This window comes from Numenius arquata, chromosome 3, assembly GCF_964106895.1.
Source record: "Numenius arquata chromosome 3, bNumArq3.hap1.1, whole genome shotgun sequence".
Lineage (NCBI taxonomy): Eukaryota > Metazoa > Chordata > Aves > Charadriiformes > Scolopacidae > Numenius > Numenius arquata.
The window spans coordinates 13457249-13478216 of NC_133578.1; the positions used below are offsets into that span (position 1 = coordinate 13457249).

The window sequence follows — 20968 nt, forward strand, 5'->3', positions numbered from 1 at the left end:
ATCCTTTCCCACCTCCAGCCTCCTCCTTAACCCCCACACTCTTGTCTGCACCCCATTTGAGGGCAAGAACCTCACTATCTCTTTTAAACCTCCCATCTCCTTAGTGCTGCAGTGTGAGTAAGCTGGGCTGGCAGCAAGCACTTCTGAACATTCATCAGTAGAGTTGAGCAGTGTTACTATGAGGGAATTGCTGAGGGTAGGTAGGATAAACTTCTCCAAAATTCAGATGGGTAGTGTAAGGCCACTGTTGGCTTAGCTAGGGATGGAAAAGATTCTCTGCCCTAAGCCCTGCGACTCATCTAGTTATGCTGCTGTTTCTACCTAAGCTGTTGGTGTTTGGCTTCTGCATTCCCTGGAAGCAGACCTGCTATTGCATCCTGCGAGTCATCACCAGGCTGCTTCAGTAACTCATCTTTCCTTCCATTCACAGGTCTTCTACGCATGGCGACTCAACCCATGTGAGAGCTCTCTTATGTGAGTACCCAGCAGCACACTTTGCTGTCTGTGGTCTGTGGACATTGACTGGCATCTAAGCGACACCCCAGCTCCCTCCTCTCCCCCTAGACGCCACTGTCTTAGAGCCTCCATGTGCATTTGCTATGACATACATCAGTGTTGATGAGAGACAGGAACACTGCCGGGTGGTCTTGAGCTGCCAAAATAATCAGCTCTATGCACAACATGGCTTAAAGGATTTTTCGGTTAGCAGCATGCATCCACTAAAGAACCTAGACACTCATATTTTTTCTGGGGACTTCCACACTCTAGACTCCTGCCACACAGGCAAGACACCTTTGGCCAGTACTGTGGAAAACCGGATGTATCGGAGCGTGGAGAACCTTCACTGGGCAACAGTTGCTGACTCTGGGCTGTATTCTCACTGCCGGAGCCTGGATAATGAGATCATCTTTCGCTATGGAGGCACCAGTCAGTGGACAGAAGGCTGTATAGATGTGGCCCCAGTACAGAGCACATCGGACTCTCTGAGAAACCTTTCTCTCCATGCTAAACAGACATCTCGATCAGCACAGAATGTGCTCCTCCCTCCCTTTGCCAAAGTGCCTCAGTGGCTTTTCCCTTCTGCAGAGGAAAGAGCCCTACACGGGGATGCCAAAAAAGAGCTGAAGGAGAAGCTGAGGCTGCACAGCAGTAAGATGTCAGAGCCCTGCAAGCCAGTGCGTCCACAGGTGGCCCTGCCTGACCTGATGGCCCGGGAGTTTTTTGAATGCCAGATGTGCCGGCAGTATAAGAATGGTTGTGCTGTCAACTGCTGCACGGTTTTGGTGGAACACACTGCTCTCAGGCACAGCCTCACAGGGAGGCAGAGACTGTGTTTTGCACACAGAATCATCAGTCCAGAAGACATCAAGCAGGAGGCTCAGAGGAGGCTTCAGCTCCGAAGGCAGAATAGCTCCCCCAATTTGCCCCTTCAGCATGCTGGGGAAAGCCATGAGATGGCCAAATCCAGAACAGCAGAAACCCTGGAACAATATAGTGGGGAAACAGGTGTCAAAGCCACATTGGGACAGAGCAAGAAAGGCCGCTGCAAAGGGAGGCTCTACATACCCACTTTTGAGGAATTCAAGCAAATGAGAAGTAAGGAGGCATATTCATCTGCCAGCAACGGTGGGAAAACAGAGTGCTTGAATAAGGGTCTGCCTGCAAACCAGACCCTGGAGGAGGAGAACAGTAAGAACCTCTGTTCAGAAGCTCTGGGGACCAACGCTGTGAATGAAGCTGCTGTCACAGCAGAGGAGGATGATGATGTGTTCCATGAAAACCACACCTCTGTTGGCTTTTCCCAATATTCAGCCACATGGGATGGTTTCAGAATGTGCAGCCCTGAGGTGAAGGACAGAAACTTCCAGATCTCCAGCCCGGTTAGATCCCCAGTCCCCATTTGCTCTAGCCCTATTCCACGATCACCTTTGCAGGCAGTAGCAACACACAGAGCTGGGCAGGAGACGTTCAGTGATGAGCAGCAGAAAGGAGAGACAAGACAATTAAATGATGTCCTCCACCTTGCAGGGCAGTCGCTGGCTTCTGAAGCCCAGTCCTCTTGCTGTTCATCGCTGCTGTTAGAAGCCACAGACTTATCCAGCTATGGAGCTAAGCTACAAAAAATGAAGGATGAATTCATAGGTTCAGCCCTGGAACTTATTAAGAAAAGGTAACATGCTCTGTGGGGTCCCCTGAAAGCAGTTCCCTTGTTAATGATCTGGTCTCTCTCCTGATATTTACATTTAACTCCTATTGCATAAATACACTGTTGTCAGAGCCTTTCATCTTAGGCTCTCTGATATCCACATGGACGTGTCTTTAAGCTCTTGAGCTTAAACTCCATCTTTGCATGGGATTAAACATCAAAAAGCATTTTCATCTAGACTTTGCCTTTTTGTACACCTTAATCCTGTCCAGACAGCAGCCATTAGTAATCCTGACACCCAATTTCCCACTCATTTTATTTCTGTAATAAATTGTTGAAAGGTTTTTTTCTTTTTTTTTTAAACTTCTGTGAAAAGTAGAGGACAGCAGAGGGATACAAAGTACTAATGTGATTCCTTTGAAAAAAGATGTAAAGTCTGTCCCCACCACTGCAGGATGTGAATTTAGGTAGTGTGACATGCAGCAACAAGTGCTTTCACTTGCTGCCTGTACATAGTGAACAGGCAAACAAATGAGAGAAGATGGCTGCTATGAGTCTGTAACCACCCTCTGGAGACCAGCACAGGCAGCGAATGAAAGTCTTGCAGATACTGTCCTTCTGCCAACGCAGCGTAAGTAGTGACAGAAAATACTTGCATAAAGCCTTCTTCCCTCTTCTCCAACCAGGGTTTTGCCCTTCTCTGGGTAGGATTTTTGCAAGGACTGCTTTCTCTGTCCTGGTTTTGGACACTGCAGTCCTGTTACCTCCCTCCTGCCAAAGGGATGAGGATCCCTTTCTATGCAAGCAGGTGGACCAACAGGAATCAGCAAAGTTTTGGAAGTGAGGAATTTAGGTCAATTATCTTTGTCTTATCACTAGACAAGGCTGATGGGAGAAGGAGGAGTAAGTGTTGGTGGAGTCATTTGTTTCCATATGCTTGGCTTTCAGGACTGGCTTCACCAAGAATTAATTTGACTTGGTTCCTGGCTGCTTCCGACATCCCCAGATGCGGTGTGTGAAATGCCAGGGCGTCAACCTTGTACAGTGGTTTGGTATTTCTGGAATGCTAGAGCTCTGAGACTGGATGCAGGTTTTAGAGGAGATGATAGTGACTTCTGCACAGGAATGAGTCATCTGAAAGAGCTTCTGTGGAGCTGAAGCTCCCTGCGTAGACAAAGCCAGAATGACAAGCAGAAATACTTCTGCAACTTCATAATCCAAAGGGACGTAGGTGGCGTCAGAGCCCTAAATGCCTCCTTCAGCTGTCCAGCCTTTGTGCTTTTGTTCTAGAGTGTGAAAACCCAATGAAGAAACAGACGAGAAAGTTACGGTGTGCAACCATTTTCATTGAGTAGGCTATTTTTATCATTGTTGTGAAATGAAATATACAGAAGGGCACAAGCCATGAGTAAGAGCATAAGATCTGTCTCCGGGCAAATCAAGGCTTTGACTGGTACCTGGAGCCCGAGGTGCATGCATAGCAAAGTATACAGGAACTGGGTAGTGCATATGATCTCTTTTCCTACTACTCTCCCAGCCTTCAAACACTTTCTGCCTAGGGCCTTTATGGTTTCAGTGTGGTTTCTGTGCTTTTAATATCCTCAGTGTGTTTTGTTTCTGTGAATGTGTTTGGTCTCCGTAGTTGGATTTGTTAAAATATATGAGGTGATTTTATTAACACCAAAATGACAGTTGATCTAAAAATGAGAATGACAGTGATTCCAGTACTAGAGAGGTTGTTTCATGTGAAAACCACTCTGGCCTGTTTATTTTCTATGGTCATAACAGTTAATATTAAAGGTTGTCATTTCTTCAGGATAGCAGGAGGAAGAAAATCTATTGGCAGTGACAAAGTACTGGTTAGTGGGAAACTCCAGTTTTCTTTGTCTGGAAATTTGTCAATTTTCCATCATTTTCACCTGAGACTGTAAAGTGGGCTCAAGCTGATTCTCACGGCAGAGGTGGGAGGCTTTTTGTATGGATGTTTTGGGTCCTAAACGATGATTGCTGACATCCAGACCACTTTTTTTTCTAAGTCTCAAATGAAATGGGCTGAAAGCTGTGGATTTGGTCCCTTTTCCACAGATACTGAGCTCAGTGAGCCTTTGATAGAAATGTTGTGATGGAGCATCACAGAATAAGGTAGCTGAAATTGCCTTCTCTTTCTAGTGTTTCGGTGGAAGTGTTACAGTTTTACAAAGCAGTTTTGTCTGTGAGTTAATTGCCTCCCTAGTAATTCATAGTTAATTACTTAAGACTCATTCAAATGGCTTAATATTTCACCAGTGGAGATTTTTATTTCAGCTTCATAATTATGGTGGCTTTAGTCCCTTCATAGGTTACTGGATACCCTTAACTTCATTTATAGTCCTGGCGGGAAAGGGGTGTTGACGTGTAGGTGGAAATCCTGTACACATTTCAATATATAGTCCACTTTCTGAACTTGTTGAAGCAGCAAATTGTTCAGGATAAGGACGTGCAAGGACCTGGGGTTCCTGTCTATAAATGGGGGACAAGGTGAGAACAAAAACCTGCACAAGGAAGCAAAGGACATGACTAAGAAAGAAGGCTTCCTGAAAAGAGTGATGGGGTGTATTTGGGGTGACACTGGGATGGTGTGTACAATAACAGCTTCCCAGAGCAGAGGACTCCAAGTCTGGAAGGCAGGTGCCGTCAGGGAAGGAGTGGACAAGAATGTTTCCATTAGTCAGAAAGGGTTAGGAACCTGTGGAAAGGGCTGAGAACTGCTGGCTTGTACAATTATACAACCATGAAGAATCCCATAGAGATTGTGAAGAAAAGCAGGTGCGTTTCCAGTTGTACACCATGTACCTAGTGCCTCTGCTACCATGAGATTCAAAGGTGGTGGCCCAGAGGTTTAAAAGGCCATTCAGAAAGAACCTGTCCTCCGTGTGCTGGCCCAAGTGCATCATCTGTCTTAGAGAGAACACGGAAAACTGAGACCAACCTCACACAGAAAACTCCTATCCCAATATGTGATTTGATACCACAGAAGGAGACATGCCAGAGTCCCCACTTCTGCAGCTCTGCATGAGCAGAGGGGAGTGCTTGAGCAGGCACTGGTGTTGGCAGCCCAGGTCTCTGCCACGGGGAGTGGACTGGAGGAAGGAGCAATATCCCTTTTTTGTGGCAATGTCCCCTCTTCCTCCTAAGCCAGGGGCAAAGGTTAAAGGAGCAGGCCTAAGTTTTAGTTCTATGAAACTGTTTGTCTCCTCCCTGTTTTGTCTACATCCCACTGATGACACTGATGGAGCGGTGCACAGTGACTGCTCTGTGGAACAGCACTTACCCCAACACAGCGTGGCCAGTAGATCATGCAGGAGGGATCTAATCACAACGAGAAGTAGAGCAGTCAAACCAGGGATGAAGAAGTCTGCTTTCACACAATATGGGCCCTGCATCATTGCCTTTCTTACCTCTAGCTGACCAACCATGGGGTGGGTTGAATTTCTTAGTCTCCAGTCACACTTCCTTAGCTCGGCTCTCTGGCTGTTATTCCCACTGCAGGTCATGTCTGGAGATTTTTAAAAATATCTCTATTGGGTTATGGAAACCACAATAAGCAATGGCATCTGGTCCACAGACCTTATCAGCAGAGATCTGCTGTCAGCTTCACTTAAAGGAGCAGTAATACTCAGGAGTACTTTCCATGTTTAAGTGGATGATTTTGAAGTGCTGTAAAAATGACATATGAAAGCTCAGCTTCTCTCTGAGACTATGATCTGTATGGTGGGCGGTGGTGTGATCAAGAAGATAATATTCCAGTTCTGAACTCTGCTACTGACCTTGGACACATCCCGTTGCCTCTCTGTGCCTCAGCATGGTCCCTTCTTTCTGCATGTTTCAACCAGAAGCTGTTTGAGCAGGAGCAGCTTTTGGAAATGGTGGTTTTCCAGCAGTGGCGTATCCTCTTCAAGAGCTTTCTTGCTCCTTAACCTCTGCCTTCCCTCCCACAGGTGTGCCCAGCTGAACTGTTCATACTTTACCCAATTCTGTGAAACATCGATGAAATGATCTGGCTGGGAATACATGAGGGAGGATATTTTTTTAAACCCAAATCATTTCACGACTGATTTTAGGTCATGGCCACACAGACAGTTATACTGGACTGGCTGAAAGAGTGGTACCCCAGAGGTGGCTGGGGACAGGAGGGAGAAAGCAGACAGGAACATCTGAAGCCAGACCAGGCCAGGACAGTACCCTAGTGGGACCACAGCCTTGCTGTGTTCCTGCGCTACTCTTAAAGCAAGCCTATAAGGGGGATAATGCCGTACTACGGACTGCTCTGTGACAGCGCTGGTGTTGGTATCCCCATCTTCTTCTGGGAAGAAGAGGCGTGGGCGGTGAAGCGATACATGGCTGGGAGTTAGCACAGCAAAAAGTAAAAGCCAGGAGCCTGCTGTTAGCACTGTGCCATTGCTGCGCAGCCGCAGCTGAACTCTTTTAAAGTTGGTAAATCCTCTGGTAGTGTCAGCTGGGTCCTGGAAGCAAAAACGGAGAAAGATGAAAAAAGCATCAGCTGGAAAGTTGCAAAGCAAATTTTCTGGCCTGACAACAGAGCCAGTTTGTGTTCTGGGAGACTTGCTCCCTCTTCAGCGATTTCAGTGTTGGCTGATGGTTACTTCTTAGAGCCAAGTGTCATTCATTGTAAGGAAAATGCCCATCTGTCTCATGTGTTTGCTTGTAGCTGGCAGTGTTGGAATTGTGACCTACCAGCATAAGTTCACAAGTGAAGCCTTTAAGAAGCAGATTTCTGTGGTGGGAGACTTTTGTTAAGCCTAAAATACATGCATAACCTGAAATATGTTCCAGACACGGGCTTCCTCTATGTGCAAGCATCCATATCCAGTCCTGACAACCTTTCTTTTGAAAGGAATCCAAGCCCATAAAATTTAAGTAAACCCAAAATGAAAAAAAGTTAATGTTCTTCCGAGCAGGCTTCATTATGCATGGAAATAGGGTGTCTTAGAGAGTCTGTTAAAAAAAATGTATCACAAGTAGTATCAAAAAGTACAGCCTGTCAACTACTCTGTCAAGTCAGTGGTTTTACACCAGACTCTGTCTGTCTGGAGAGGTGGTGTTGTCTACAGAGAGGGGAACGTGGGGTTGGAACAGGGTGCCTGGACCAGCCAGGGCAGGCCCTTGTTAGCACCAGACAGCCGTGAATAAGAGCATCCCAGAATTGCCAAGTGAGAACAACAAGACTCTGCCAATCTTTTCAGGAATCTTAAGTGCACCAGAAGGCCTGATCCTGAGTTCACTGAAAGCAGAGGGAATCTATCCAGAGGCTTCAGCAGGCTTGGGATCATATGAGATGAAAAACAGAGAGAAAGCTCCCTTAATCCCCTAATCTCTTCAAAGTATTATGGTTTTTAGCAGGTGATTTTCTTCCAGATGAGCAATATGGTTTCTGTGTTGACAACATCTCTTTAAATAGCAGCAAATATGGATATGGCCTACTTAGAAAGAGGTTTTTCTGGTCCCTGTGGGAGAACCTCGTGTTTTATGGACACAAAAATGCCCTATGAACACCCGAGACTTGATATCCCAGACTGATGCTGGCATGAGTGCAATTACCCGATTTGCACTGCTATAATTGAGTTGTGTTTAGAGCTGCTGAAACACACACGCAGCCATCCATGCCAACCAGTCTAGGTTCCTGCTTGCACTTTCCGTGAACTGCTGTGGCTGGTTGTTTGAACCTGGGCTCGCTGCTCAGTCTCATCTGTGTCAGGAACAGCAGGTGAACTGCATACGTGATGTTCATCAGAGTCTGCTTCTTCCTCTGCAGCTGCAATGCTGAGACTGCTGCCAAATCCCCCTCCAAGGGACAGTGTGATCTGAGGGAAGCTGATACACCACCTCCGGAGGACAGCCAGCAGCCCACAGCGATGTCCATGGCAACAGAGACCTGGGAGGAAAAGCCAAGCAATGAGACATCCAGCGACACTCCACCTGCAGGGAATGTAAGGGAGAGGAGTTCCCATCTAATCTTGGGCATGCATTTAGGATTTTTTTCTTGTCAGAAGCTTTAAAGGAACCCTTCGTTGTAGGAACTGGACAGACTGGGAGGCTGGGATCTGAAATCACATCAACTCCCATGAGAGATTAAACTCTGTTAGAAGCATTTCTAGTGCCTTTTTTATTACAGTTAATGAAACAGGAGTCAGTTGTGTGCCTTTGCCTATCTGCCACTGCATCTTTTGCAGGGAATTCAGCAATAACCCCTTCATGGCTTTCAGTGTGCCACCAGCCCCTCATTGCTGCGCTGCCTAGGAGATCAGACAGGCTCCCTCCTAGTCCCCACTTGGTCAAACTGCTAATGTAGGTAAGGCAAAGAGGCTGGAGTTCCTGACCCTCCAGCACTGAACCGTTCACAGAACAGAGACAAGCTAGCTCAGATCCCTAGAGGACAGGCTCAGCTCCCCTTGAGGCCCTTAGCCAGGGCTGTGCTGTTGACTTCTTCAGGTTATTTGACAGCCATGATCCAGCCGCCACGGAGCCACTGTACTCAGAGCTACACAACAACAAAGGGAGAGGGGTCCTTGCTGTTAGGACTAAGCAAGACAGAGGGACAGGGGGGACAGATTTCCCAATGATCATGTAGCAGAGCTGCATTTACAATCCCACCGCTGATGAGTTTTCTTTTCTCTCCTTTGGCAACTGAAGTCCAGTAGCTGCAAACCAGGTGCTGCTTTGACCACCACCTTGCTCCAAACCCACTTGCCTTTCTTGCAGACCCCCAGTCCTGGCTGCCGTCGATCCAGCTCCGACATCGTCCATGAGAGCACGGATGGTGCCAAGGCCCAGCGGGAGTGCCGGCTGCGGCCACACTTCAGTGACCCTATGCCGACAGACTCTGTGAAGAGGAAGCAGCTGGAGCTGAAGATTGCAGCTGCAGCACGGCAGCACGCACAGAAGCGCCGGCAGGAGCGAGACTATGGTACGTTCTGCACACTCGGAAGGGGCTGGCGGGCCAGACGCTGAGCCCTGCTGTGCTGGTGTGAATATGGAGGAACTACTGACCTGGGGGAGGGAAGCATTCTAGGTTTAACGCAGGTGTGCAAGAAATCAGGATCTACTTTGCTGTGTCTCTGCCCATGCCTGGCAGATGGCAGGGGAAGAGAGAGCCCAAATGAGGTCACAGGTACGGGCAGTGCAGGCATGACAGGCCCCGGGCATCACCTGGGAGCCATTTACTTCTGACTCTCTCCAGTCTCAGCAGCAGTACAGGAGAGGAGACAGCTAACAGCCCTGCTTTCACCAGGTCTAGCCTGCCCCCCCTGGGTTCCTACCACTCATAGCTGTGCCAGCTTGAGCTCCCCAGGTGAGCTCTGTGCTGCTGGCAGTGCCTGTAATGGTTTGTGTCTGTTCTCAGGTCCAGTGGTAGCAAAAGCCAACCTTGGCCATGGTGGCAGCTTTGATGAGACCCGCCGTGCCCCACGTGGCTCCCTCCGCTCCAGACATCATTGGAGCAATGTCAGCAGCCTGAGCACGGACAGCGGGATTGTGGGCGTGAATGATGTCCGGGACGACCTGGATCCCAGTGAGGCCACCCGGACCAAGTCAGCGGATGTGGAGAGGGCAGATAGTGGCATTGGCCAGATGTCAGCCAGAAAGTGGAGGAACAGGGCATCCGAAACGCTGAGCTCCCTGCAGGCCTGGGAAGCCCACCGTCCCTGCACCGACTGTGGAGAAAGGGACCTCCCAGTGGAGACAGACGTGCAGAACTGCAATCAGAGGCGGGCCGACCTCTGTGAGAAGTGCTGCAAGCGCAGGACAGAGCGCAAGGAGTCTGTGCTGGAGTTTGTCAACACAGAGGCCAGCTATGGAGAGGACCTGCGTATCATCAAAGAGGAATTCTACCTCCCCATGCAGGCAGCTGGGCTGCTGAGCCAGGAGCAGCTCCTGGGCATCTTCAGCAACATCCAGGAGCTCATTGACCTCAATGAGAACTTCCTGGAGATACTCCAGGAAGAGATCGATCAGGCCTTTGACCAGGTATGATGCTGTGTGCTCTAAAGGAGCTAGACTGGGCAGACACGAATAGGTTTTATATTAGTGAGGCAGCATAGGTGAAGCAGAGGATCAGGAGGTAGGACACCTGGGTTCTGGTCATCTACTTAGTCCCTTGCTCCTTCAGCTATTGTAAACCAGTCATTTCAGTAGGCCTGTATCAGGTCACAGCTGCTGGCCTCTCTCTGCTGCGGTAATGCAGGCACCAGCATGGTGGTCAGAGAGCAGAGAAACACAAATAAGACTCTAGGTCAGTAGACAATCACTGCAAAGGACATATATAGACAGATCCACACCCTCCTTTCTTCAAGAAACCAAAACCCACTTGTTGCTGTATCAATTTCACCGGGATGTTTTGTTTTCTAGGAAACACATCCCTCCTCTCCCTCACCGAAACTCTGCATGTCAGACTGAGTGATGCATGTCTCAAAAACTGGCAACTTTGACAACCACTCTCATGCACCTGGCACAGTGAAGACAGATGTGCACTGTGGGTGTGATGTCCTCTGTGAATAATTTATTGAGACAATGGCTTCTATAAACAGCCATGGGTTTCCCTATCTCTTCCTCCACATTGCCTTTGCAGTCGGAGCTCAGTATTGCACCAAAAAGCCACCACCAGCCAGAGAACTGCTCCCTCTCTTGCTGCTGAAATGAGTAGCGATTGCAGAGCATGTCAGCATACACCTCAACAAAGCTGAGAGCATTATGTGGCACCAGATTCTTACTATTTTATTAGACATTCAGAGATCACAGAACAGTTTAGCGTGAAATTTACTTTTCATTCAGGCATCGAAATAACCAGTAAGAGCAGAACTTAAGGATACTGCTTCCCAGCCAGACCAGTTGCTGGGATCAACTGCAGAAATTAAGTGCATGCCTGTTACCTGAGTTACATGCCTCACCTGCCCATTTGCTCCTAAACGCTCTCTATTAATTTATGCACTGCTGCGTTAGACTTACGGCAGGCTTGCCAGCAAGAAGGGCCCCAGTACACCCTCGTGACTAGCAGACTCTGGCGTCTGGCCTTTGAGTCCCTGCTCTGGTAGGCTGGCTGAGCCCACAGAAGCAGAGAAGACGGCTCTTTTTGTGTAGAAGAGCAAGCAGTTAGAGCAGCTTTCCTTCCCCTCCCCATGCACTGCTCCTCCTCAGACCTGCAGGGACTGCCTTTCCACCAGGAAGGGAGAGCACAGTTCCACCTTTGGTCTGGTGTTCACCAGCTCCTGCAGCAGGTTGATGCTGATAGGACTGAAGGCAGGCTCCGTGCTTGTGCCTCTCCTGAGCTAACCCAGCAGGGCTGTATTGCGTGCTTGCAGGGTGATGACGACCTGATGACCGTGTGCATCGGCGAAGTATTTCTAGAGTTTGTCAACATGCTGCCAGCCTTTCAGACCTACTGTCTTCAGCAGTCCTCCTCTGTGAATATGCTCAACGCACTGGAGAAGGAGAAAGAGTTGCTCAGGTGAGAAAAAGGGCTGAGCGTACGCTTCCAGTCTTTGGGGACAAGCAGGCACTAGGCTGAGGGTGAAGCCTTTGTCAGCTCAACTAGATCAAAGTTTTGATGGTAATGTTCTTCAGCAATGAGCTGCTCTTTCTTGGGATGAGGACAGTAATTTATTCTCCAAAAGATATTCAGTCCTTGATATCTCCACGGAGGCAGCCAGTTGATCCCCAGCTCTGTATTGTATTTTGTGGTAGCAGTGTTTGCCCACTGCCCACTGCGCTGAACTGCCACCAAATAATGCTAAGCTGAGAGCAGCGCTCAGTCCCTGTGCCAGAGCATAGTTTGGATTTCCACTGGTGTGGAGCATACGTGACTTGAATTTGTTTGCCATTCCTAGTCCTGGCCTATTGCGTAATGTCAGGCGAGTCACTTCTCTTTCCACTGCAACATCTTAAAATGATGACAGTAACAAATTCTTGTTTAGAGTGCTTTGTAATCTAATGATGAAAGGAGCTCCAAATTAATGTAATCTGATATAAACCGATGTATTTGCCTTGGGCCTACGTCAGTGTGTACCAGAGAAAGATCACACCCTCGTTGTTTTACGATTTAATAGAAGACTGCTAGGATGTTACGTGCTAGTGTCCCAGGCACCTCATCACTGTTCTGCAGCTGAGCACAGCTGCAGAAATTGTTGTTAATTTTTGAGAAGACAGAATTCACAAGGCTGTTAAAACCAGAGCGGGGGCTGCAGCGCCCAGCAGCTGTCGCACCACACTGTTATTTGCATTTAGGATTGCGGCATCTGCTGGCAGAACAGCCACCATTTAATTCCCTCTTCTTAAATCCCTGCAGAATATTCCTCAATGTCTCCCAGAATGACAACACAGCACTGCGGCGGATGAACTTGAGGTCCTTCCTGATGGCCCCTTTGCAAAGAGTCACCAAGTACCCACTGCTGCTCAGCAGGATCATCAAGGCCACTACTGAGTACCACCCAGATCACGGCAGCCTGCGGGAGGCCAAGAGCCGCATCGAGTCCCACCTGGAGCACATCAACATGAAAACCAAGCAGGAGGGGAACACATGGACCCTCCGCTCCTTTCGCCAGGACAGCAAGAAGAAGAGGGAAGTCATCAACATCGAGATGAGAGAAACCGCCCTCAAAACCGTAGGTTGGCTGCGGGAGGAAACACGATTTGTGATGGAGGGGTCTCTGCAGCTGGCCCAGCCCCCCGATGGCCAGTGGGTGAAGAAAGGCAGCAAGACCCTGAAGTTCCAGAACATGCAGGTCCTCCTCCTGGTGAACATGAAGCGCGTGTCTGAGTCCAGCCTGGAGTCAGCTGAGCCAGGGCCTGTGAAGGATGCCGTGCTGGTTCTCATCAGGGACAAAAATAACGGGAAGTTTCATTTGCTCAGGGAGCCCTTGAGGCTGAGTAATTGCATCGTCTCCACTGATCCTGACTGTGACGACACTTTTGAACTCATTGAGATCAGGCGGGAGGCGTTTGTGTTCCGGGACAGCGACCGGGCACGGACTCACCACTGGTTCAGGCAGATCAGGCGGTACTCGAGGGAGCTGGGCTCCTGGAAGAAGCGGCGGAACGCGCTGCCCAACATCATGATCAGCACCCCTCACACCAGGCCCTGAGTCCCACTCGGGCAGCACGCAGGGAGACTCCGCTTGACCAGTGCCACGTGCAAGGATCATCAAGAGCCTCGGTGGCTTGAGCTTGCTGTGCTCCATGGACAACACAGGGAGGCAGCTAGCCCATGAAGACTCTTAGCAGCACTGGAAGCAAGCATTCCAGCCTAATTCTGGTCTCCAGCTTCAGGACTCACAGCCTGTTGGTGGCTGATGTACATATGAGATGGGCTTCCCTCGAGGAGCAGATCTCTGGAAGAAAATACTGAGTTTAACTTGTTAATATTGCACTGCGGGAGAATGAAGTATGATGCTTGCCATTGCATGGATCGTGTTGAAAGCCAGTCTTGACAATATGAGAGAGATTTCCACCATTGACTATATTTCATCAGCATTAGGTAAAGTCAGGGTCAAAATTAGGTGCAGTATTATGCAAAAGGGGAGGAAAGTTGGAGAAAATGATGTTTTCCACTGCTACTCCTAAGGACTGTATTTCATTATTCACCTCTGTATATTCAGTCAAAATACTTGTTTAAAAAGAAAGGTCTTTCATCTTTAATCCAAATCAAGTAGGTATCAATTTGCTCAGATACAGCTGCATGCACACAGCATAAAAAAAACAGACAAGAATAAAAGGAGTTCTTGCTCTCTCACACAAACACCCGAAATACGTGTAAAGCCTGTGGAAGAGCAGTACACCCTCACTGAATGTCTGTTATTTAACTGATTTAGAGACTGGAACATAACGCTGCATCTGAAATATCTCAGAAGTGTATGTAAATATAGCTCTGCTACCACTAATAGTGAACTTAAAAGTTTGCGATTATTTAAATGATGTAATCTAGTGTATTTCAAAATCTAATTGAAAGGAACAATTTACATTGTACTGTAGAGTAACATAAAAGGTTTTAATAATTATATTTCAATGACTTTAGGTGGGTATTTTTTTTTCAATATTTGTTTTCTGGAGTAGATACTTCATGTACTGTGGGTGGCATTCAGGTGAACAATGCGCCTACGTCTGTTCTTTGGATCCCCTGAACAGAATTCAGGGACTACTCCTAATAAGGCTGGGAGAACGGTACCAGGCTGCTATCCTTGTTCTCCCCAGACAACAATAGACTGGCACAAAATCTTATGCTCTGGCCCCAGCCCTGCCTGGGTAGGTCAGGCCCCGGCGCAGCAGACGTGAGATCCAAAACCGAGGCCACAAAGCTCTCCCCCATAAGGTCCAGCCTTTCTCGGCTCCACAGCAGGGAAATGACTGGAAGCTGAACAATGGTGAAAAGGCAAACAGGGTTTAACCTTTTCAGCCTGACATTACCACTGACCACGGCCTCGCGATTACAAGAGCAGTGAAATGTCACGCTGTGACTTACACAGCAAAGGCCAGATTACAGCCCTAGAGGCTAAATTAAAGGAGCCTGAATTTTGGTTGGTGGATCTCAGAGGACAGCCTGTAAGTGTTCTGTCAGCCCCCCCAGGGTAAAGACAAAGCCAATCAGTATTATTCCCTCCCAACAAAATATTTGTTAAAGGCATTTATTTTACCGGAGGATTCACACAGGGAAGCGTATTTGTGTATTTCTCCAGAGATCAACCAGCATCGGTGAGTGCACAAAGGAAGCCGGGCAGAGGCTACCCTCACGTAGGTAGCTCTAGTCTTGTGAAGTCACCACTGACCCAACGCCTGAGCCGGCCTCCAAGTCATACCCAGGGCTTTGTCCTCCTGCCACCGCTGCCGGCGCTTGTTACGCAGCTCCGGGCACTGAGGCAGAGAGACGTGTGCGTAATGCCTGTATTTTCTCTTCATCTGCACCATCCAGTGTTTTAGTCCCTCATTTTGTCCTTGAGGAAATGTGAGGTTTTGCGTCATCTGGAGGCTTTACAAACACACCCAAGACGCGAGAGTGGCAGCGCACAGCTGAGCGCTGTAGCGAGCAATAGCTGGGAAAACACTTGCTGGGGCAGCAGCCTGACTCCCTCAAGTGAGCTGCAATTCCCTCCAGCTATTCCTAGTCAGTAGATGATAAATTGTTTGTTCCCCCAAAAACGCACTGAAGAGCCAGTGAAGATCACGAGGAGTTGCTTTTATAGTTTGCTGTTTGTTTTTCAAATAGATGGATGCCTGAGCAGAACAGCTGCTGGAGGAAGGTTTCTCTGACGCTGTCATGACAGATGAGCATCAAACAGCCTTCAAGCCCTGGTCACCAAACGTGCAAAAAGCAACAGCTTGTAGCACCTTTCTTTTCTCTCTCAAGACCAAAATGGCGCAGCTGCCTCCTCTTCGTTACCACCAGTGGCAGTTTTGGTAAGAGAAAGCAAAAGTAGAGTAAGCCTAACAGATGAATTTATCCAAACAGTGAGTGCCTTTCACAGCCACAGAAAGCTGCTGCTTTCTGGAAAGTTTTCAATTACTTTCCAGCAGAGTGCTTTTCTCCACAGCAATTCACGCTCAAAACCAGCCATGGGCTGTTTGTACAGCCATAGCTTTAAATCAAGATACCTTCAGTCACCCTGGCTGTTCAAAAAGGTTAGAGAACAATAAGTATATGTAAAAGCTCTGATATTTAGCATCAATCTTGTGTTTGGGTGATTGTTCAGTTTGTCAGATTCAGGCTTTTTCTAGGTATCACAGGAAACACCTGCCTGCCAGGCTCCTACTAATCATGGCCTATTTCCTCTGAACTGGGCAAACTTTCCCCGAAAGAAGGTCCATAAATAATCGCTGGGTGTTGAGTTACGAGCAGGACGTGTACTCGGTGCTGCAGCCCTGTCCTAAAAAACCTGCGGCCAGGGAACAGAACAAGCTCTTTGATCTGGGACAGCCTGCTACGGGAAGCGACAGCCCGATTGTTGAACCTGTCAAACGAGACAGAGCTTGTGCTTCCAATGGTATTTATCTTTTACGTATCCGGTGTGTGCTCAGCTGCTCTCCCGCCTTTAAATTACAGGTGTTGAAAGGGAGCACGAGCGCAGCACGGTCCCTGCAGCCCCGCGAGCGCTCGTGCTGCAGGGTCAGCCTGCACGGGGAGGGCGAGGAGCGTCAGCACTGACGAGGCAGCAGGTTTCCGTAATCCTCAGGAACCTTTCTGAACTGGATGATCCCTCTCTCCTGGGAAGTTCCAGGTCTTTCACTGTCACATGTACACATCTTACTTGGCAGCCCTGGAGATTAGTTGTGCTGTATTTTTCCATTTCTGATTAACAAACCCGACAAAATGCTATTATAACCCCGGGTACTTTGGAAAAGGGTTGTCTGCAAGCCAAGAAAGCAATTATTTGTTCCAAACTGGCCGTCCTAAGGCTCCGTAATATTTTTATACCTCTCATTGTCATGACGGACAATACTAAGATTACTTTTCAGGACTCCTGCCCGCTGAACTTACTCGGCTGGTACAAGCAGGCCTCTCTGGAGGTACCATGTTAAGGGAAAAAAAGAGAAAGTCAATTACTCCCTTTATTTATCAGAACTCATAAATGACCTTTAACAAGAATTTAGGTTGAGTCATTTACTAGGAAAACAACACCACCAACAAGAGGCAGCCTTCATCATAGAGTCCCTGTGGTTTCAAGCTCACAAAGTAGACACACAGGAAGACACACCACTGCATTAAGAGCCCCCTGTGAGTTCAGGTCCCGAGGAAATAACAAATGGCTACGTTAAAAGTCAGCAGGCTGAGTGCGAAAAGCCTGAAAAAAACACAGGGAGATGAACAGCAATTACTTTAGAGGGCAGAGATGTCTGCTTTAATGAACAGAGATCTCTTCTATGGCGTTCTTGTACATTCCTGGTTGGTCTTAACAGAAGTGAGGATGGGGAAGGGGTGTTCAGTGTAGGTCCCTGCTACATGATCAAGAAGGCATCTGAAAGCAAGCAGCAGCAATAATCTATTGTAGCTGTCACTGGAGACAGAGAGATTGACCTCAGCACATCCCAAATTCTGAAAAAAGCTCCAAGATCATCTCAGATCTCTGTCTTGGAGAACTTCAGTCTTTCAATGCACGTGAATCTATTACGGAGCTAAAGTCCCAGGAAGGTGGGTCTCCAGCAGGAGATTCTGGTGAATCTCGCACTCTCTTGCTTGTCCCTGACATCCTCAGAGGGAAGTTAAAAGTCTTAGTGATCAGGCAGACAAAGGAACTGCCTTATTTCTCACAGAGGCTGCTGCAGAATATCAATATGACTGGAGATAGGTACAAGCAATTAAAAAAAAAAAAAAAGTTTTGACAATAACACTGCACAGTCCAAAAACTGCAGGCAAGCCCCAAGGACATTCATTAGAAAAAAAGACCTCTCACTCAGGAAGCTGAAGGTGGTCCCCTAGGGGAAACCTTTCTACAACACGGATGGAAAAGTTGAGTGATAGGAACTTAGAGTGTCCTCTTCAGCAGAGAGTAGAGAGCCCTCACGAGGAATCTGAACACAGGCAGAGCGTCCTGCAGCGCCGGTGTCTGCCCGGGCTTGACTGGGAGCAGTTACACAGCTGGAAAAAGTTGGACAGCTGGTGTTAGGCTCTAGGTCCATTAGCAGGGATGGATGAAGTGATGATCTGCAACTCTCTGGCTCAAATCCTGCCCCAGTGCCATCTCCACCAGCGCAGGCTTTGCATCCCTGAGAAACAGTCTCAACTGCAGGTGAGAAGACCCCGACTGCACACAGCCCTCCCAGGGAAGGTGTCCTGTGTACGAGCAGGCAAAGGAACGCTTTGTTTCAGCGGCAGTGGAGCCCCAGGTGGTTTTGAACCCTCCTTTCTAGCACAGGAACCTCCCTTGCAGTGCCAGAGTCACATCCTTGGGAGGACCCACATCACATGTTTCTCCGGGTGCCGTGGGGAGGGCCGACAGATGAGAGTGGGAAGCCTGGAGGTCACAAGAAGGTCACAGAGTAGATCCCATGACTGGTGCCTGGGATAACCAAAACGTGCAAAGAGCACAAGGCCTTTATAGCCCTGGACCATTTCACAGGAGCTGAAATCTCGGGCTTTTTCTTCCCTTTAAACTTTCTGCAGACACTGTTGAAGCCTCCAACAGGCTGTGGTGAAGTCAGACTTCACAGAAGCTCATGAGAGCTGCACAGGGCCCCAGTGCAGACCTGGAGGCAGCCCGACACCTCTCCCCACCGGGGTGGGAGCCAGCAGGCTACCCACGGAGCTGGCAGCGCTCTTGCAGAGCTCAGGCTCTTCTATTTTCCCAAGAGAAGCAGGTTAGATGTTTGCACACCCGTAGCATGAACGTGCAGATGAACAAGCACTCAGACAAGGAGTGTATTCCCCTTCTTTCAAGAAAGGGCTGGTTTTAGGAAAAGACATTTAGGAAAAGACCCTGCCTTGGGCCGGGCAACCCTCCAGTGATGCCAAACCAGTGCCAGCCAGAAGCACCACAGTTTGAAGTAACAGTAACAGAGAGACAGAGAAACCTGCAAGGAGACACCCATCTTCAAGTAATTCATGCCTGACCCACAACATACATACAGGACATACATACCATAAAGGACCGTTCCTTTCAAAATTGATCACTTTGTTAATGACACTCCGTGAGTGCAGCAGGCAGGAGGCTCTGAACAGCCCCTCCACACACTGCAGTACAGCGTGGTATCCAGCAACGGACACTAATTAATGAGAGAGGACGGTCATGGGTCAATACCCACGCACAGACCCCAGGAGTCATCCATGTTCACTTTGTGCTCTCATTAATTGCCTTTGTGTGTAACGGCCTTACTGGCTGAAAAACACGAGTGAGGCTCTATAGCACAGAAATCACCGCTTTGCAGTAAAACGAAGGCAAATTTTTTACCCAAAGAGAAAACCCTTGGCGATCTTAACAGAACTGGAAGCAGTTAAATTACTGCAAGAAAATCAGACAGTTCACCACGTAGCGTCACAGCCCAGTGAACGCTTGGAGCTGGCACCGCAGGGAGAAGCAGCCTCCCTCCATGCACCGGCACAGCGTGTGCGGGACCGTGCAGTGAACTGGATTGGTAGCAAACACCGCTGAAAAATAAAGATGGTTTCAGCTACATCAGTTCCTCGATCCAGCTCACTGCACAGAGACCTGCGCTGGCGCTAGAAAAGGGCAGTCGGGAGGTGATAATGTGTCCTTTAGCAAGTGCCAGTGCGAAGAGGGTGCCGGTCTAGGGCTGCAGTTAATCAATTCCAGCAGATGATGGAGCTCAGTTCCACAGCCAGCCCCCAGGTCTCCTCTGCATCCTGTGCCACGCAGCTCTCTCCACCCCTGTTTCCCAAACGGTTTCAGGTCAGCGCGTTCATTGATTCGCAGGAGTGGGACAAGCGGTGCTATAAACGAAGAGCAGTTAATCATTTAAGTGCCCTTTTTACTGAAATAAAGAAAACTCTCAGAAATGACGTCAAGATAGGGGGGGAAAAAAAAAATCCCCAAACCAGTGAGTGAATACGAAGATGATCCAAGAGGGCGCTCCCTGGGACACACTCCAGGCTGAGGCGGCTCAGGGAATAGCTGTGCTGGCTGTTGAGTCAGACTCCCCAGCGCTGCTGCGCTGACTCACTCCCCTGCCGGCTGCCAGCACACGCTGCGCAGCCCATTCGCTGCCAACGGGAGGTATTTGTTCACAGTTCAAGTGCATCTGATTCATCGTGAGCCACCAAGCTTCTGCAGTCCTCCGAGCTCCGACTCTCACTGCCCTTCCCCCTGGCTAACCCTGGGAAAGGGAAGGGCCAGAGGAGAGAGGCCCCCCCACTCAAGTCCTTCCGGGTGTTCCCTTCTTCCCTTTGCTCCCAGCTCTGGGACAGAAACACAATTTACCATTTAGGACCAGAGGAACGTGCAGATTCCCTGTCCAGGCCACAATGTCCTACAGGCTACCTTTGCGAGAGGAAGCCACACAAAGCATGTCCCCGGCTTTCCCTGCCGCAGCCCAGGGAGAAAGTCCGTGGTTTTCCTTTCCCTCACCCAGACCTGGCTGGGGAACGCACTGTGCAGCCCGGCTCTTGCAAATGATGCTTTTCTGGAGGCAGATGCTGGGCTCTCCCAAAACCGAGGAACGGGAAAGAACGAGGTGTTTGCTAAACACCCTCCAGGAACACAAGACTGGAGTGTCTCTTTCTCAGGCACTTGCTTTTCCCAGAACCTCAGACAGAATGATCCCACACTTTGCAGACTTTGTAAGCCCTGAGAAAGAGACTTGCCCTTCCAGTTGTCTCTCCCACAGTATCTGCACCTCTGGCGCAGCGCTGCTGTATCTCCACCAACTCTAGGCCACCACGTAAGACGCAAAAGCTGGCAGATCTAGGATCTACTGAAAAGCTCCATTAGGCACACGGGATCCCGTGTCAGGAAGCAGACCTGTTGCCTGACCAAATGTGACCGGAGCACCTGGGACGCAAGTCAGCGCAAAGCCTTAACAAACCGGAAACCTGCCCCACCACGTGGCCTCCCGTCCCAGTCCCACATGCCAGGAGTCCTCCAGCCCCAGAGACTGAGGCTCAGGAAACCTTTTTCTAATTCCCCTGCTCCCACGCGTTTCCTGTGTGACCTTGCTCTGTCTCAGAGCCTTTGGGTGTTGTTTCACGAGCCTCTGGTTTTGGCAGTAGAACTGGCTTAAGCTTCTTCCTTCCTCCCGCCTCCACAGGGGTAAAGTGAGAAAGAAGCAAACGGTGGCATCGGGCAAGAGGAGAGAACTACTTTGAAAGCTGGTCTCATTGTCATGGGGCTCAGG

At 48.9% G+C, this 20968-nt stretch overlaps 1 protein-coding gene across 1 annotated transcript; it reads left to right on the forward strand.

Annotated features, from left to right (window-relative positions):
- Window positions 1–710: 710 nt before the first annotated feature.
- On the forward strand, window positions 711–13278 carry LOC141463334 (uncharacterized). The gene is made up of 7 exons (XM_074145676.1): window positions 711–1254; window positions 1318–2170; window positions 7959–8133; window positions 8906–9110; window positions 9546–10168; window positions 11500–11645; window positions 12483–13278. Exons 1-7 carry the CDS (start codon window positions 711–713, stop codon window positions 13276–13278), a joined length of 3342 nt encoding a protein of 1113 aa, XP_074001777.1.
- Window positions 13279–20968: the final 7690 nt, after the last annotated feature.

Coding starts and splice junctions, on each gene's coding strand:
- LOC141463334 (XM_074145676.1), top strand. CDS start 711: ATGCATCCACTAAAGAACCTAGACACTCATATTTTTTCTGGGGACTTC. Junction 10,169..11,499: donor TCGATCAGGCCTTTGACCAG/GTATGATGCTGT, acceptor GCGTGCTTGCAG/GGTGATGACGACCTGATGAC. Junction 11,646..12,482: donor AAGGAGAAAGAGTTGCTCAG/GTGAGAAAAAGG, acceptor AAATCCCTGCAG/AATATTCCTCAATGTCTCCC.